At 45.6% G+C, this 19864-nt stretch overlaps 1 protein-coding gene across 1 annotated transcript; it reads left to right on the plus strand.

Annotated features, from left to right (window-relative positions):
• Window positions 1-573: 573 nt before the first annotated feature.
• Window positions 574-18513, plus strand: gpnmb (glycoprotein (transmembrane) nmb; the record flags this gene model as incomplete). Its single annotated transcript, XM_080787062.1, has 12 exons — window positions 574-1585; window positions 2717-2857; window positions 5758-5943; window positions 7990-8151; window positions 8800-8897; window positions 10050-10275; window positions 11262-11321; window positions 12487-12729; window positions 13363-13477; window positions 13983-14206; window positions 16246-16339; window positions 17215-18513. 12 exons carry the CDS (start codon window positions 574-576, stop codon window positions 17369-17371), a joined length of 2718 nt encoding a protein of 905 aa, XP_080643188.1. The 3' UTR covers window positions 17372-18513.
• Window positions 18514-19864: the final 1351 nt, after the last annotated feature.

Raw genomic sequence — 19864 nt, forward strand, 5'->3', positions numbered from 1 at the left:
CTTTATCTCACTTTTCCTCCTAATATTGGCCTTATAATAGTTTATGCAGGCAGTGACCGTGCGCCTGTCTGCCAGTCAGAGTCCCATGAGCTTGATTAGGGCGCGCGTGCACTGCAGCTGGGTCTGGATGACGGATATGTTGGTTTAACGTCGAAAATAAGCTTTAAAAATAGCTTTTAAAACGATAACTTATATCAATTCATTTTCGATAGCGAGAATGAAGCAATTGTTATTTTGGTGAGGTTTTGTTAGACGCTTCTAAACATATATAAAGTGTGCCATTGTGTCCTTTCTTTGTGGACTTTAATCTCAAAATGAATCCTGCGTATTAATATATATATTCTCTAAAACTGTGTACTTCCAAATGAAATTCATTATATTCTTTTCTTCTTTTTCCTTCTTCATGTTGCTGCATGGGGACTATATACACTGTATAGCTCTGGAAGGGTGTGCTGCTTCCTTGTGGGATTCCTTTGAGAATCACTTGCCAAGTCTAATCCAATTCTGGTGTTCTATAACCTTCTAACCCAATATACCTCTATTCATTTTCCTCCCGCTGCAGCATACAGGGACATGTTCCCTCACAAGCACCCATTGCCCGGGAAGTCGCCATATCCCATCCCACCGCTCCCACCGTTTCCAGGATGGGACCCTAACAAGATCCCGACACCGGTCGGGAAGTCGCCATATCCCATCCCGCCGCTCCCTCCGATCCCGGGGTGGGACCCTGAACACCCCGACAAGTGGGACCCTAAAAAACCCGACAAAAAGAAGCCTGACAAGCTCGATAAATCACCATATCCGATTCCACCGCTCCCTCCAATCCCAGGGTGGGACCCTGAACACCCAGACAAGTGGACCCCTAAAAAACCCGACCCTGACAAGCTCGAGAAGTCACCATATCCCATTCCACCGCTCCCTCCGATCCCAGGGTGGGACCCCGAACACCCAGACAAGTGGTCCCCTAAAAAACCCGACAAGAAGCCTGACAAGCTCGAGAAGTCACCGTATCCCATTCCACCTCTCCCTCCGATCCCAGGGTGGGACCCAGAACATCCCGACAAGTGGACCCCTAAAAAACCCGACAAGAAGCCAGACAAGCTGGAAAAGTCACCATATCCCATCCCACCGCTCCCTCCGATCCCAGGGTGGGACCCTGAACACCCCGACAAGTGGACCCCTAAAAAACCCGACCCTGACAAGCTCGAGAAGTCACCGTATCCCATCCCACCGCTCCCACCGATCCCAGGGTGGGACCCCGAACACCCCGACAAGTGGACCCCTAAAAAAGCCGACAAGAAGCCAGACAAGCTGGAAAAGTCACCGTATCCCATCCCACCGCTCCCTCCGATCCCAGGGTGGGACCCAGAACACCCCGACAAGTGGGACCCTAAAAAACCCGACAAGAAGCACCCAGACAAGCTGGGGAAGGGGAAGTTTCCCTTTCCCATCCCGCCCATCCCATTCATCCCGCCGTTCCCAGGCTGGTTCCCCGACAGCAATCCCTGGGACGACGGCCTTTACCCGCCGTTTCCATTCTTCCCGAAGCCGAAGCCAAAGCCAAAGGAACTGACGCACCATAAAGGTAGTATGGCTCATAGTCATTTCTACTGTACATCACGAAATTAGTCTCTCTTCCTTGTTCACTTAAGCCCAAACCACACCAATGGGTCGCCATGCAACTCCTTGCAAACCAAACGCTTGCGAGTATAGACGTATATGCAGGCGACCCATTGGTGTGGTTCGGGCTGTCACAATAATACGAGGCAGGACGTTTTCGGACCCAAGTGCAGGACAGAGGCAGAGAGGCAAAGTAGTGGAATTGCAGAAGGTTTATTACCGAAAATCCAAGAACAGCCGGAACACGAGGCAAACTGCAAACATGAACTAGAAATGCCCTGGGAATTCACTAGGAGTATAAATACACAAAGACACAGGTGAACTCAACAGATAATCAACACAATGATTGGCTAAAAAGACTGACAAGACAAGGTGGAAACACTATAGGGTAATCAGGGAACTAGTGAGACAACACAGGTAACATGAGCGACACAGGAAACACTAACAGACTGCAAAATAAAAGCACACAAGTGTAAAGTCAAACCCAAACCGAGAACAAGGAACACTATAGACCGTGTCCGTGACAACAAGGGCCATTGAATTGAGCCAGTTGAATCACTTGTGGTCGACGTGCAACAGTCCCGCTGGGACCACCGCTAAAACCGTCTCGTCCCGTCTCGACCCTTTGGTGTGGTTTGGGCTTATAGGATTTTAATTCATTTAGCTATTCATTTATATGGCTTATTGCCAATACAATCAGCGGTGCAAAGCAAGTAAATGAAGGGTTTAGGAGAAAAGAAGGCAAAACTCAATGTAGAAAGAATACATACATTTCAATTGTAACTCGTATAATGATGTCATTATATATTATAAAAATCACACCCGTGTGAACTGAGTAGTGCAATTTCCTCTCTCTCTCTCTCTCTCTCTCTCATTAGCAGGTAACAGTGCAGCACTATCCCTCTCTCTGTTTCTGGCAAACAGCGCCCCTACTGGTACTCATTATACTCATGCTCATTAACACATAGGCGGACACATAGGTGAACACGGACATTGCTGTTCCTTGGAGTGGTTGCACGCACCACTACAAAAATACAAATTAAATCAAATTAAATGTTGATGTTGTACCCTGTATAATTATGCTTTTCTCTCTCAGGTAAACCTACCATTCGTCTCACGAGTGACAGCCCGGCGATCAACGGCTCGAGTATCTCCTTCACCGCCAAGATCGAGTATCCTCCGTGCACGAAGGAGGACTCCAACGGGGACCTGGTCTGGGACCAGCACTGTAAAGACGGTACGGAGCTGGAGGCCTCAGGTCAGGGACGGGCGACTTTGGCCATGGAGAAGGGCCACTATATTTACACACTAGACTGGCCTCAGGTCAGGGGTGGGGCAACTTTGACCATGGAGAAGAAGGGCCACTATATTTATACACTAAACTGGCCTCAGGTCAGGGGTGGGGCAACTTTGACCATGGAGAAGGGCCACTATATTTACACACTAAACTGGCCTCAGGTCAGGGGTGGGGCAACTTTGACCATGGAGAAGAAGGGCCACTATATTTATACACTAAACTGGCCTCAGGTCAGGGGTGGGGCAACTTTGGCCGTGGAGAGGGCCACTATATTTACACACTAAACTGGCCTCAGGTCAGGGGTGGGGCAACTTTGACCATGGAGAAGAAGGGCCACTATATTTACACACTAAACTGGCCTCAGGTCAGGGGTGGGGCAACTTTGACCATGGAGAAGGGCCACTATATTTACACACTAAACTGGCCTCAGGTCAGGGGTGGGGCAACTTTGACCATGGAGAAGAAGGGCCACTATATTTACACACTAAACTGGCCTCAGGTCAGGGGTGGGCAACTTTGACCATGGAGAAGAAGGGCCACTATATTTACACACTAAACTGGCCTCAGATCAGGGGTGGGGCAACTTTGACCATGGAGAAGGGCCACTATATTTACACACTAAACTGGCCTCAGGTCAGGGGTGGGCAACTTTGACCATGGAGAAGGGCCACTATATTTACACACTAAACTGGCCTCAGGTCAGGGGTGGGGCAACTTTGACCATGGAGAAGAAGGGCCACTATATTTACACACTAAACTGGCCTCAGGTCAGGGGTGGCGCAACTTTGACCATGGAGAAGGGCCACTATATTTACACACTAAACTGGCCTCAGGTCAGGGGTGGGCAACTTTGACCATGGAGAAGGGCCACTATATTTACACACTAAACTGGCCTCAGGTCAGGGGTGGGGCAACTTTGACCATGGAGAAGAAGGGCCACTATATTTACACACTAAACTGGCCTCAGGTCAGGGGTGGCGCAACTTTGACCATGGAGAGGGCCACTATATTTACACACTAACCCCAGAGGGCCCACGTTGCATATTACTGTTGCAGCAAAAACAGCCGATCTACAAACTCAAAACGCGTTGCACCGCGACGCGTTTTGAGCTTGTAGATCAGCTATTTTTTTGCTATACCGGTATCTGAAGTGAAATCCTGAAAAAAAATGTGGCCATTTTTTTATTGGAATCCTGAAAAATAACCCTTTTTATTAGTTATAGTTACAGTTATGTTAACTTTATGAACTAAATCCGGGCGTAAAATGAAACTCTACACTAAGTCTACACTAATTAGAGAATGTAGAATAATTCTTATTTTGATCAACTTTTGCCTTTTATCTCTCCTATGGTATACCAACGTCAATACAGTTGTGGACAAAATCTTATCCAACGATACAACAAATATTCAAAGTCTTGGGTCTGAGAGGCTAAACATGTCATGCATCAGATGGTGGCCCGTGCGGCTCAAATGGCGAATAAATACTGGGCCTTGATGTGAAAAGGGTTGAAACACATGATGAAATGCAGCTCCTCGCAAAACACCACATAAAATGGCATACCACACCACGCAATGCCACGCAAACACCTCACAATGCCCCACCACCACATCACACACACACACGAGTGGCTCGGGAGGTTGGAAGGTTTGCCGGTTCTAACCCCAACAACAACCCCCTGGCAGGTTATTGGGTGCCTTTGGATGGTCTCCTCTGCCATCAGTGTGTGAATGTATGTGTTGGTGAATGAATGTACACTGCACATTGTGAAGTGCTTTGGGTATAAAGGCGCTATATATAGATGCACCATTTCCCATTTACACCACGCGTCACGCATGCACCACACCTTTATTCGTTTACTTTGGACGCGCAGATAATTAAGCAAGGGTATTTTCACGGGCGCGGTCTCGTGAAAAATCAGTTGCGCGCGCACGCACGCGCGCGCCCGCACGCGTGCGCCCGCCGCGGGTGTGACTCGACCTGGATTGTGGTTTAGCACCTGCTTCACTCGCTGCCCCGTCTGATCCGAAAGGGCCTTAAGAGTGTCAAAATGGATTTGTAATTTGTAATGTGTGTGTTTGTGTTGGGATTTACTCTGCAAAGCGCTCGACGTCGAAGTATACGCCGCAACATTCCAGAGTGCACCTTTGAGCTTATATATCTTTTGATCTTGATTATACAGTGTAGACAAACTATATACGAAAATCCCCACCTTTCAAGAAGGTACACTGAAGCAGTGGGGCTTGTTCTGTATTAGCAGGCCTTATGTCTGTCTGTCTGTCTGTCTGTCTGCATCAGACAATATTGTTAACACTAGCATGTCTGAGAGGTCATTTTGACCGTTTTATCACCATTCTATCATCTCAGACATGTTTGACATCTGAAATAAAATGTGAATTTAAGCACATATATGCTACTTGTGTCTGATTTCACTTCAGACATGCTACAGTAGTTAAGGCCCCCAGAATGACTTACCAACCACTCCTGTCCCCTAAAAGAAAATAAATCACACCCGTGTGAACTGAGTGGTGCAACCCCCCCTCCCTCTCTCTCTCATTAGCAGGCAGCAGTGCAGCACTATCTCTCTCTCTCTGTTTCTGGCACAACAGCGCCCCTACTGGTACTAATAGTCATACTCGTGCTCACAGTCACATAGGCGCATGGGTGGGTTAACGTCACATAGTTAGGCGGACACAGACATTGCTGTTCCTTGGAGTGGTTGCACCACTCAAAAAAAAAAGGTTTGACATGCATTCTGTTCATCTTTTTATCTTGTTTGTCATTTCGTGGTACTGGTAACCCATCTTTGTTGCTTTAAACATTTCGTTCTGACCCCATGCAGCCAACGGACAGGTCCACTCTGGCTACGTGTTCAACGAGACCGCCGCGGACCCGACCTGGCTCGACGACTACGGCTTCGGACCGTGCAAAGACCTGAAGAGGTGCAACGTGTTCCCCGACGGGAAGCCCTTCCCCCAGAGCAACGACTGGCGGCGCAAGGGTTACGTCTACGTGTGGCACACCATGGGTAAAGAGAGAACACATGACATGAACATTCTGACCCGAGGTCAGTTTCTAAAAATGTCTTCTGCATCCTGACAGTTTTCTCGAAAAGGCCATGTTTCTATATGTCAGTCGTTCTTCGATTTTTTCAAAAATAGCAGAGCTACAAGCTCGTAGCGCGCTAAAGCGTAACATAATGCTAACACCAAAAGGGGTTCCCACCCCAAAATGGGTTAAAAGAATATTGAACCAAGTGCTTCAGCAAAAAAAAACTCCATTGGATCCAGCTCAAACTATCTGTCAAACTCCACCCGTTTTAGCCGTCTATTTGTTTTCTTCAAAAATCAATGCTATTGAACACCTCATTCAATTTGCGTCCTCACTTTTGTCTGTGTTTGTTCGTTTGCGTTTGTTTGTGTTTACACAAACGCGGCCATTCATTGTCGACGGCATTCAATGTTTGTGTTTACACAAACCCTCAAAGCTGGACATAGGATGAACATATTGAACCAATGGAAATAATTAAAAAGTGCTTCTGCAAAAACACTCCTAACACCATTGGATCCTCAAACTATCTGCCAAACCAGCTAACTCCACCCGTTTTTTCATAAATCAGTGCTATTGAACACCCTTTATCTGTGTGTTGGTTAAAAATTGTATATTGAACCAATGAAAAGTATTAAAAAGCGCTTCGACAAAAACCTCCTAACCTAAACCTCCTTGAGCTGGATGTTTTTTTTTTTCCCGTTTTTTCTGTTTTATGTTATGAGTTGCCACACCATATATTATAAACGCCATATAATTAGCCCTTCGCTAAATACCCACCCAAAAAAAAGCGATTTTCGCCACATCATAGCCGTCAATGTTATTTACTTATTATTTTGCATGGCTGTGTGGTTGAACATATACACGGCTTGGCGTCGGGAAAGTTACACACACACACACGCCTGACCCACCCAGGTGATGGCAATAATAACTAGAAAGGTCGCAATTTAAAAAAATTGCAGAGTGTGGTTGCCGCAGCGGCTTACATATATACCTCTCCCGCTGATATTGCCAGCCTGTTACAGTTTCGAGTCACGCCTCAGTTCGCGTGTAAGTAATTCGGAGGGGATTTGACCCCCGAAATTCATGTTTTCCCGACAGACGGTTACATTTATCGCGTTTGCGGCGCCCCCTGTGGATGAAAATGGAATTGCTTTTGGAACTCGGTCGAACGAACCACCCCGGGCATGCGATTCAAATTTCGGATGGATTGGACATTCCGTGCGTGATTTATGGCGTTTTTCGTGATATAGGCCCCTCCTACTAACTTCGGACGACGGTTACGGCCGAACGACACGCACTATCGAAATTCTGAAGTCTGTTTTTTAATCGGATGGGTCCAGAGATCACGTGTGCCGATTTCTGTGACATTTGGACAAAATCTGTAGTGGGAAAAGCAAAAAGTGTGTTTTGGACAAAATTCTAAATGGCGGAAAATCCATCATGGCGGAAAAGGGCGTGGCCTATACGGGAGATGCGTCATGACCCAAGGAATCCAGGGTAAAAATAGTTATACCCAAAAACGTAAAGTTGGCTGTTATAGCGCCACCATGAGGCCGACCGGTATACTTCTAAGGTAATTAATTTTAGTAATTATTATGAATCTCTTCTCCAAGTCTTGTAAGTATAGCCCTTACGGTCTCAGAGGAAAAAATACTTGAAAGTGAGTTTTTGCATTTTCCCATTTTCCCATTCATGTCTATGTGGAAATTCTAATTAATTCATATCAATTAAACTATCCATCAAATGTCTTAGCAAAGTACAAGCACACGATTCCCGATGTAGCCCGTCGTTTTGACATATGGCTCGAGTGTGTGCGACAAAAACTGTGGGAGGAGTAGCATGCCAAAGTATTCAGAGTTGTAAAACAAGAGTCTGGTTGCCCTGTTAGGGCAACCACACTAATAATAATGACCGTATAGTCTTACCGTGCAACATGCAGGGGCTGTCGCCTCTCGGTCCGCTCTCTAGTATATTCTCTATAACTCCATGCTTGACTCTTAACCCCGTCTCCTCCTCCCTGCAGGTCAGTACTACGAGACGTGCGACGGCTCGTCCTCCAGCATCACCCTCAACACCAGCGTCATGCCCCTGGGGTCAGAGGTCATGGAGGTCATGGTCTACAGGAAGAAGGAGCGCCGAAAGTACACGCCCCTCTCCACCGACAGCGCCGTCTTCTTTGTCACAGGTGGAGAAAGCACACATATATGATTACACTGTTAGTCACTACAGTCATACTCCAGTTTTTGGTTGATAATGGTGACCCTACGAAAGCTACAACATGACGTCACGCCGCGATGGTAAAGCGACTCAGCGCTCACCCCCCCCAACACAGTATGAATAGGCCTTTAGAATAGGTCTTATGTACAGTAAATCTCCTGGCTGCACATGACACACCGATATTCCAAATGATGGATGGAGTGACACAGAGCCCCAGGCAGAGCAGTGATGATTCTCAACCTGTGGGCCGGGGGGGGGGGGGCGATCCACTGGTGGATATACTGCAAATGGGCCCCCAAAGAATTGGCGAAACACTATAAGATTTTAATAATAACGGAACAAAAAAAATATATCATGGTTATTGTTGCTAAACTAAAGTCTTCAACTATAATTGTAGTGGAGTAAAAGTATACAACATTTGCCTCTGAAATGTATAGTGGAGTAGAAGTAAACGCATTGGGAATTGGAAATACTCACGTAAAGTATATATAAACGCCATGAACTTACTTGGTGTTACTTGACACCACTGGTATATAGTCAATGCACTATACAAACAAATACGGACAGTGTAAGTAAATAAATGACTCTACTAAATACTCCATCTTTCCGACTCAAGACAAGATCCCGTTCAACGTCAACGTCTCCCAGAAGGCGGCGGTGAACCTCACGGAGAGCGTGTACCTGCGCGGCGAGGAGGTGGTCTTCAACGTGCAGGTCAGTGGTTGAGCGAGGAGGTGGTCTTCAACGTGCAGGTCAGTGGTTGAGCGAGGAGGTGGTCTTCAACGTGCAGGTCAGTGGTTGGGCGAGGAGGTGGTCTTCAACGTGCAGGTCAGTGGTTGGGCGAGGAGGTGGTCTTCAACGTGCAGGTCAGTGGTTGAGGAGGTGGTCTTCAACGTGCAGGTCAGTGGTTGAGCGAGGAGGTGGTCTTCAACGTGCAGGTCAGTGGTTGGGCGAGGAGGTGGTCTTCAACGTGCAGGTCAGTGGTTGAGGAGGTGGTCTTCAACGTGCAGGTCAGTGGTTGAGCGAGGAGGTGGTCTTCAAACGTGCAGGTCAGTGGTGGATTTCGTCCACTAATACCACAACGAAAAATGGGGGTGTGTAGTCTCGGGAGAGGACGCCGTGTACGCGGGCTCGGAAGAGCGGGGGCGTCTATCTCTGCTCCGGGAACCTTGCCATGGGTTCCTGAAAGAGAAGGAGAGAAGTGTGATTATTATGGAGATGTGGAGGTAGAAAGGGTGGACGGAGGGATCACGTATAGGCAGTGAGAACAGGTATAGATGTCGGCGCACGGGTGTATTTATACTGTGGTGATTGTGGCAGGATTGGCCAGGTGATAACGAGAGGCAGGTGCGTTTGATAAGGAGGGGAGTGATTGATAAGGAGGGGGGAGTGGTTAAGGTCGAGCGGAAGGAGGCCTCTTCTCCCGAAACTATACCTTGTATAAATACAACTTCCCTAAATGGAAACTAAAATGAAAAGTAAGCCATGATGACTAAAACTAAGACTGAATACATACGAATACGAATATAAAAACTACACTGGAATGTTAGGAAGGCACTAGTGGACAAGAGATCTGGTATAGCCTATAAGTCATTTTACACAGAAAAAAAGCTGCGTTGTGAGCTTGTAGATCTGCAATTTTCAGCAAGTGTAAAGTCGGCCATTACAACGGCAAAATATATTTTAGGTGACTAAATCAGCTGCACATTTAGTCGACTAAAATCTGACATTTGGTCGCCTAAACCTAAACTAAACACTAAAACATTCCATGGTGGCTAAAATGTGACTGTTTAAAACCGAACGAAAACTATTCAAAAGACTATATGACTAGAAAAAAAACTAAAATTAATTAATAATTGCATGCAGGTGCACGACCCCAGCGACTACCTGAAGACGGCCGCCTGCGTCAACTACATCTGGGACTTCCGGGACGGCAATCAGCTGGTGACGCACAGCCGCGTGGCCACGCACGCCTACAGCACGCTGGGCACGGTCAACGTCAAGCTGACCGTGGAGGCGGCCTTCCGCGTCCAGTGCCCGCCCCCCGCCGCCCCCCCCACGCCGCGGCCCGTGCCGCCCCAGCCTCCCACAGGTATATACAGTATATATATACGGTTGCTGCCGCAATGGGGGCTTATGTTGTTGTGTCTGTTGTTGTCATAGAGCTATATAAAGGATAGAGAGACCGGAAACCGGAGCGCTGTTGATATTAGTATCGCTACACGAGGCTATAGGAATAAATACTTTAAAAGTATCAATACTTCATGTATAGAACTACTTCGTTACAAGTAAAAAGTCAGGTATACAAAATAAATAAGACATAAGCCTAAGCTTTTTTTTTTTTAATCATACTATCATTGTTGATATAACGCCATTTAGGTCAATGGTATAACATTATGTTGTGATATAATAATAATTTAACAGCGGGTAGCCTATATTTAAGGCCTATTTAACAATGCCTCCCCGTGCCGTTACGCAAACATTTTATGAACTGTGTGCCGGTCCGTGACAACAGAAAGGTTTGGAACCCCTGCTGAACCACTCAGTTCAGATGGGTCTGATTTTACTACAACCACAGACTACGTTTTCTGGTTAAAACTGATATACATGGCTGGTTAAAACTGATATGAGGTTAGGGGGAATAAGTGTCTGGTTAAGACTGAGGTTAGGGTTATAGGATTAGATTTAGCGTTAAGGGAAATTAAACCACTTGCGTGCGGGCAAAGTTTGGAAATGGTCTCTTATATGGACACAACATGCGTGTACAGTGGTGGACAATTAATAACCCCAGTAGTCAAAGTATAGAAATACTGCCGTTCAAATATTACTCAACAAGTGGAAGTTGCTCTGTCAAATCTGTGCTTATACTTGCTTAAAGAAATACTGAAGAATCTCAATGCGCACATGCTTGATTAAATTCTTAAGTAGCCTATTCATATTCAAAAGTACAACTTACACATTTCCTAGTGTATACTGTACAGGATTAAAGTACGACTAAATGCACCTCATAACTGTCCACTATACTGTATTGTATCGTCTTAATTTCAAGTGTTTTATTGTCAATCTCTTTCTCTCCAGCTGCCCCCACACCTCCGCCTGGCACCCACGCCATCACTGCTCAAATGGAAACCACTCGGGGTGAGGGAGATTACTGTGTGTGTGTGTGTGTGTGTGTGTGTGTGTGTGTGTGTGTGTGTGCGCGTGTGTGCGTGCGTGCGTGTGTGTGTGTGTGTGTGTGTGGTGTTCAAGTGTTAAATAGAAATCATTGATAGAGTGTTTGTTCAGTAACAGCCGTCTCCCCATCTCCGCAGCTCTTGAGTAAAAGTCATTTTCAGGTTTGGAATTCAATTCAATCAGAGAGAGAGAGAGAGCGAGAGAGCGAGAGAGAGAGAGAGAGAGAGAGAGCGAGAGAGACCTCATGGTTATCGAATAAAAACAAATAGCAGATCTACAAGCTACGAGCTTGTAGATCTGCCATTTTTGAAAAAGCGTTCAAATGTGGCGCAAATCTTTAAAAAAATACTTTCTTTCACAGTGAACATTTTTAACTAAATGGGGGAGGGGGGTCCCTGGAACAACATATTTTCAGACGGGGGGGGGGGTCGTTGGCCAATTACATATATTTTTTAGGGGTCCATGACATGAAAATGTTTGAGAACCGCTCACATAGAAAACATGGGTTTCGTCAGAAGACAACTGTCAGGATTTAGAATCGACGAAAAGGTCTAAATGTATATAAAAGGAACACACCATGTTCACCCCGGCTTCTGACGCCATAAACCTGTGAGTCCTTCCTTCCTTCCTTCCTTCCTTCCTTCCTGTCACGGTATGAGACAGGTGTTGGACCGAAATGCAGAACCACAAAGGAAGGCAGGCAGATGAAGTTTAAATGACGATTTATTTACCAACACCAACACAGGACATACATGGGCTGGACACACCATAACATAAACTATATATTGTACTGTATTGTGATGTACTGTCTTACCTTGTGGGCCACGAGCCTGTAATAAAGGTTATATATATATATATATATATATATATTCAAGCAGGGAACACAAGGAACTGAGGGTTTAAGTAGACACAGGGATGACAATACACAGGTGAACAGAACTATAACAATCAACACTGGGATAGGCTGGGAGACTAACGGGACACAGGTGGAGAAAACTAGTAATCACAGGGAGGTGAGACAACACAGGAAACAGTAACTAGGGAAAACAGGAAACACTATAGGACAAGACTACAATAATAAAAGTATACAACAGACAGATATCGTGACACCTTCCTTCCTCCCTCCCAGCCCCCACCACCACCAAGCCCGGCCCCTCCACCGCTCCCACCACGACGGGCTTCCCCACCACCGAGCCCCTCCCCGACACGGTGGCCGACGTGACCCCGGGGCCCCGCCCCACTGCGCCCCCCTCCGCCGCCCAGCTGCGCGGAGTCCGAAGCCGCCGGAGCCTGGTGGCGACGGCCGAGAATGGCGAAATGGAGTGTTTCCACTACCTCTATGGTTACTTTTCGGGCAACATCACCATTGTTGGTAAGGTTTGTTGTTGTTGTGGCGGCATGGGCGGGGGGGGGGGGGAGGTGGAGGGTTTCAGAATGGAGGAAACGATGTTGTTTTCAGGGGGAAAAATAAAGTTCCATTATTTAGTCACATGCAGGAGCTTGTTATACCTTTCTTTTTTGGGTAATGTTTATAAAACCCACACAGACTATAAGGGCCGATTCATACTCCTATTTTAGAGCCGAATAAAAATAGGCTCTGTAGAGCCTACAATGTGACGTCATTTGAGGTTCGGGGGAGGGGGGTACCGCCCTAAAGTCGACTCTTCGGTGCTATTGAAAATGTCTGACGAGTCGAAATCTTTTCGGCACTACACTAGACCAAAAATGTAAAAAGCGGCAATTTTTGGGGTGCAATTGAGCTCAGATTATTATTATTTTTTAATTACAAAAATATTATTTTATGTCACAATCCCTTTAATGTAATATGGAGATACGAGGTTTCTGCCCCAACAGTGACGATATATACAGGTACAACTTGTAGATTTGCCTTTCCAATGGCATGATGAAAGGCATGAAATATTTAACAAGATCTCGTGTATAGTATAATTAAACGTTATTAAAAAAGACAACGTTGCATGCTGTGTATAACTGTTGCCCTCCACAGAGCCCAAGCACAGCGCATTCTTCAGCCAACAAACGGCAACAAACAGGATATTGGACGTTTCTGCTGCCAAAGTCACCAACACCGACGTCAGCTTCGTGGTCAAATGCCTGGGCAGGTGAGCAGCGAGGCTGCGCTTGGATCAGTAAACAGTATGTACCAGTCTAGTGTGCTAGTAATGCTTTTACTCAGTAAGGTTAAGCCATATAGGGGCACTAGAACATGTCAAGGGACCTCCAGATTGATTGCATTTGGGCCACACACACACCCCCATCTGATTACAGCAAACGTTCTATAAATAATCCAAAGGATTTTTTTCAAAATTTTGCGAAAAGAGCAGATCTGCAAAAAACGGCTTGTAAGATGAGCTATATTTCCCAATATAAATAAGCATCATCAGGCCATGTGGCTCCTGTGTCTGTATAGCACGAGGCAGCTTTGTGTATATACAACAAGTGCATTCCCTGGACGTGACGCTATAGTATGTCACAGTCAGGGACTTGCCCCCGATCCAACCGTTGAGTGCCAAGTAGGGAGGCATAGACTTATAGGACTTAAGATAGTCGACAGGCCTTATTGGGTTCAATAAAGGTGGATTCTCTGTCCCCTCCGCCCCCTCCCAGGAACCCCACCTCCGTGTGCACCATCGTGTCGGACGCCACCTGCCGCACCGTGCGCAGCGTGGTGTGCAACGACGTGGCGCCGGCGCCCAGCTGCGAGGTGCGCCTGCAGAGGACCTTCCGGGAGCCGGGCACGTACTGCGTCAACATCACCCTGGTGGACCCCGGGAGCATGGCGCTGGCCACCACCACCGTCACCATCAGCAAGACGCAGGACGACACGCCTGGTATACATACCGTCCCACGTGTGCACGCGCTCTGCACTCATACAGTATACAGCAGGGTTCCCCCAATTAATTTTCCTCCAAGGGCCATATTTTGACTAGCGTATACCAGGCTGGGGGGGCCGAGTGCGCACGCGCGAGGTCTTCCCCCGAAAATTCATTTTCATTTTTAGTAAAAAATGGCAAATAAGTTTAGGGGTAAGGGGTGGTGCAAGATGGCGCCCATAGTCTCTTGAATGGTTTTAATTTTAGTTTTAGTCACCTGTAATGTTTTAGCGTTAGTCGACTAAAGATCATGCGATTTTAGTCGACTAAATCTACAGTTGATTTAGTCGACTAAAATGTATTTTGGCGGGCCTTGTTGCCGTCAACTGGTCTCACTTCCTTCCCGGACCACATGTTGTCTCAGTAAGACAGCCCTCCCCCTATCCACAAGGAGGAGCAGTGCACCAAAGCATTATGGGAATTGTAGTCCATGGAAAGAAAGCGCACCCGCTTCGAATGGTATCAACCGATAATTCCCAGTAGGTTACTTACTTATCAAGCCGATCTTATCGACCCATTGCATATAGTCTGGCTGCGATTGGCATTGATAAAACAAAAACGACGATTAAGGTTGGGACCGCGCCGATACGCGCTTGCGGTTATGTTTAGGTGAGGGTATGAGGAGGCTTGTCGTCTTCAGTAGGCTCCCAGCATGGGCAGTAGACCGATACGGTCGGCTTGATAAGTATTAAGTAACCTATACTGGGAGTTATAGGTTGATTTTCACTCGAACGTTGTATCAATGCCAAACACAGCCAGTATAGGCTCCCAGACTACATGCATCATTATGATAAAATGCACTAGTGCCTGAATTTAGTTAGGTAAAAAATAAGGTAATTCAATAGGATAATGTCATTTTATAGACAAATCAACTGACAAAAATCTTAGTCCAAGTTTCCGACTGCGTCTGATTTTCATTAGAGAATACAGCATCTTCCTTTGTCTGCCTCTTTTTTGGAGGTAGAAGCCGTTTCCTTCTTTCACTTTCCGACCTCGATTCATCAGCTCCCTCCTCTCCACACTTTCTGCACAGGCTTCGTGGAAACTGTGAACAGGAGAACCACACTGGGACAAGACAATTGTCTGTCTGCCGGCCAGCCATTGTCCTCCGGTGTGGGATAATCCATTATCTCGCTTCAGACATTTTCCAGATGTATGGTTATAAGTTAGACCTCTTCAAATGATCCTGCTAGCCGTGGAAAAAGACCCAAACATTATATGACCCTCAGACAAAAAAAGCGATAGTTAGAGCAATCCATGGAGAGCAGTGAGACTGGCCAATGTGAGCAGTACTCGTTTATCCAAAAGGTCCAAAATGAAGGTCACTCGGTCCCGGCGCTGTCCAGCGTCGATGCAACACTGGGACTCAGAGTTGGATCGAACAGACCCTTCTCCACCTGGCGTTGCTGGTGGTCCCAGCTGGTTAGGTTCCCGTAGAACTCGGGGGTCCGCAGTTAAAATTCCTAATGCTGAATTGTTGCTGCCGTAGGCTGGTCTCGCTGAAGCCGTTGGGATGAACTCGCAATTTCTGGCCAGTATAGGAGAGGCCGCGACTTGGGTGGCACACAGTGGCCTCAATCTATGCATGATGTTCATTATAAAGAGTGCATAGATTACTAGTACGTAGATGTACCTAATTTGCATACTTTATCTAAAAACTATATTTTATATAAACGTGTTATGTTTGTGCCCTAAAGGCATTACCCCCCCCCCCCCCCCCCCACCCTCAATCCAGCCGAATTATCAATGTGCAAAAGATCGGATTGCGATATACGAAAGTATATATTTACATGCAACGTGCAGGTGACATCTAGATACTTCTGTTCATTCATACCGCATGACTACAGAGTTTTTGAAACTGTCAATACAAGTTGTGATACAAATGAGTTGCGATACAAATTGAAACTGTCAATATACAAGTTGTGAACAGCCAATAACCTTTAGATAGAGAACAGGATTGATACTTTCCATAACGTTTCTCCCATCTCTCCGAGCAGGTTCCAAGTCTTCTGTTCATACTCCTGAGGTGGTTCTCACCTCCACCGTCATCCTGGCAGCCGTCTTTGCCTTCATTGCCTTCCTGGTCTACAAGTGAGTATAGTCTTCACGCACGCGCACGCACACGCACGACCCATAACCAGAGGGGCGATTTGTATACTCTCAGAGTCACAGAAGGTCTAGTAAGGGTCCATTAATACCCCCCCCTCAAGGAACCCTGAGGGGTATCCTTAAGAACAACGCATCGACAGTAAAAGGGAGAGGCAGGCACACATACTGGCAGTAGGCTACATGCCCACAGACAAGGTGCATTTCTTGGAGAAATGTTCAGTTCAGGGTATCCCAGGCAAATTCCTCACTTTCATCTTCCATATCCCATGTCTGATTTCTTCTCCTTTCCCCGCCATGTTATTCATTTTGCATTGCACAACAACTCTCTCCACTCACACCCGGCCTTCAAGGTTATAATGGTTTTGTTTTTTTTCATTATAGTTTAGTTTTAGTTAGTTTTGACATTTTTTTTTCTAATTCAGTTAGTTTTAGCTCGTTTTTAGAGCGGGTTTGCTAGTTTTTATTTTGGTGAAAATGCTTAGTTTTAGTTTAGTTTTTTTTCTTTTTCGTACTTTGGTTTATTTGTGGGTTAGGATTAGCGTGGCTACATGCAGCCGTACGGTGCTGAGAAATGCCGTAAAACTTGTTGGAGAAATGAGGAAATTAATCTAATGAATTTGAAAGGATTATATTATAAATATCCGAAAGGCATATAAATATTGATAAAAACTAAAACCAAGGGTATTTTGTCTATAATTTCAGTTAGTTTTGAGGACACACAATACAGTTTCAGTTTAGTTATCGTCCAAGTTTAGTTTTTATTAGTTTCAGTTAACTAAAATGTTTCTTTAATTCTAGTTTTCGTTGACCATTATAACCATGCCTGACACCCCCCTCTCTCTCTTTCTTTCCACCAGGCGCTACAAAGTCTACCGGCCCGTGCGCAGGTCATTGGTGGAGGACGCCGCCATCCACGTTGGTGGCGGAGGACGCATGGGACGGCTGAGAGACACGCTCTTCCCGACCAGCGAGGAGAGCCGTCACCTCCTGACCCGCTCCTCGCGGCCTCTGTAGGCTCAACGCGACGCCAAGGACTCTTCTAAAGAGGACGAGACGCGAAGACCGTATAAGGAGCAACATGGCGCTCCATGGAAAGGAAAGAAACATGCTAGCAGTTGAGACCCAAGGAAGCTGAACGAGGAAGTGTTGGCTGCATAAAAGCCACGTTTCTTTCCTTCCATGGAGCACCATGTGAGCAACATGGCGGCGCCCTTATACGGTCTTCGCGTCTCGTCCTCTTTTAGACAGTCCTTATTGCGCGAACGCCACCGCTTCACTCCCTCGGGCATGGCTGAAATATAATAGCTATAGGGGCCATGTCGAGAAATCAAGTGACGACTGTTGCAAAATAATCAAAGGTTTTTACGAGTCACAAAATGGCATGAACCACATATTTAATGTCTTGTCGAGAAATATTAAATACTACTAATTACTTTATACTGCCGATTAATGTCGTTGTTGGCACAGTGTATGATAGAGCGAGTGATTTATGCATGAGTTAAGTGTGTAATTAGCATGTGGATCGGTGAAAGGAGCTGTCAAGTCTTACTACTTTTTGGGTGAGGTGGTTGCATTGGGAATGCAACGAGTCTATATAACTATAAAGATTGTTCCCTCTTTGGACTGTGGCTTGTGGCCATAACCCCTACATGGTAAAGTTATTTGGGATGAACATATATATTCTCTCTCTTTTTAGTATAATATAAAATAGGAATGATAGATATTTAATGTCTTAATACATATTAATATTCTCTTGAATGTGTTCATGCGTTTATACGGAAAGTTTAATTCATCTGAACGGGTCAACTATGCTAGGGCATGTGGGATCGATTGAAACCACGATCGAACCAGATGATCGATCCATGATCGGACCGGATTGATCTGAAGTTTTAATAAAAGTTGTGAACGAACTGCTTTTGTGTCCGACAAGGCATGGAAGCATGTGGTGGAAGCAGTAAGCCGATGTTGTTTTGACACAATGTAGGAATACTGTTAAAAAAAGTGTAAGAGTAAGAGTAAAAACCAAGTACTGGCATGAAATGATACTTTATATGGAAACACTGGTGCGATTGTCTCCTGTAATAGCTGATGTTTTTATAGTATAGGGGTGTTTCTGTACGTAGTGTTTTTTTATGGTCGTTTTTTTTTAATGGACCCATGAGTCTACACAAATAAAGATTGATAGCTACTTACAATAAACAACAAAAGTAGTCCTTGGTGGGTCTTGATTACAATTACTTTGTGCTGCTGGGAAGCGTAACCTACGATACATATACGAAGCTATACGCTTGCATGCGGGCCCTTTGTCTAAGACGAATTTCTTCCTCGGGAGACAAATAAAGAACCTTATATGTTTTATGTGGAACCTAAGAAGACTACCGACCGCGGAAGCTAATGGGGCGTTACCGCCTGGACATTTATTCACCAAAATAGCCGATATACAAGCTATTTTCCGGCCATTTGGCCATTTACCAGAATAGGGTTCATCTAGTTAATGTACAGTATATTTTGCATTCATAATCCAGTCTGTAATGTAACCCAAAGCTGTCAAATAACTGTAGTAGAGTATAAGTACAGCCTACAACATTTGCCCGAGGTAGAGTAGAAGTATCCAACCTGCTCAAGTAAAGCAAAAGTACCATGACATTGTACCCAAAAGTACAGTAGTTGAAAAATGTACTACTTTCCACCACCGACTCCGTTCCCACCTACCGATGGCCGGGACACTCGATTGTCAAATATTCCAAAATGTGACTCAAACACACCCTGTGTAGCCACCTTCGCATCCGATTTTGTATACGGTCCATATCAAATTCGGTATAGTCGCAGAGGATCTGGCATTTTGAAGTCAATTAATGGGCTGGGACTGGCCTTATGTGGTGCACTAGGGCAGAGAATACTAGTAGGTAATCATTTGAATATTGTGGAAAAGCTATATACTTTTTTTTGGAAACCAAAATAAGTTTTACTCGTGAGAATAAAGTACAACCGTGAACCTTGACCTTAGAATTTACAATTTAGGCATTTAGCAGACTCTGTTCATCCAGAGAGATGTACATTCATTTGAACTGAGATCCGATTCTAAAAAAGGTCTTCTACATCCTGACAGTTTTCTGAAAAAGCTATGTTTCTACGTCAGTGGTTCTTCGATTTTTCAAAAAATAGCAGACCTACAAGCTCGTAGCGAGCGCTATGAGCTTGTAGATCTATTTTTCAAAAGCTAAAGCATAGCATGATGCCAACACCAAAAGGGGTCCTGCCTAGTGGACAAAAGATGCAGTATAAAGTAAGACAAGTCATTTTACACTTGCTTGTATGCTGAAAATGGCCGATCTACAAGCTCACAACGTCGTGTGACGCGTCGCCGCGTTGTGAGCTTGTAGATCGGCTATTTTCAACAAGTGCAAAATCAGCCATTCCAACACCATCATAAACTGTAGATCTAGTCGACTAAAACTAGACTGACACTAAAACATTCCAGGTGACTAAAATGTGACTAATTCCAAA

The sequence above is a fragment of the Protomyctophum bolini genome, assembly GCF_963924005.1.
Source record: "Protomyctophum bolini genome assembly, chromosome: 17".
Lineage (NCBI taxonomy): Eukaryota > Metazoa > Chordata > Actinopteri > Myctophiformes > Myctophidae > Protomyctophum > Protomyctophum bolini.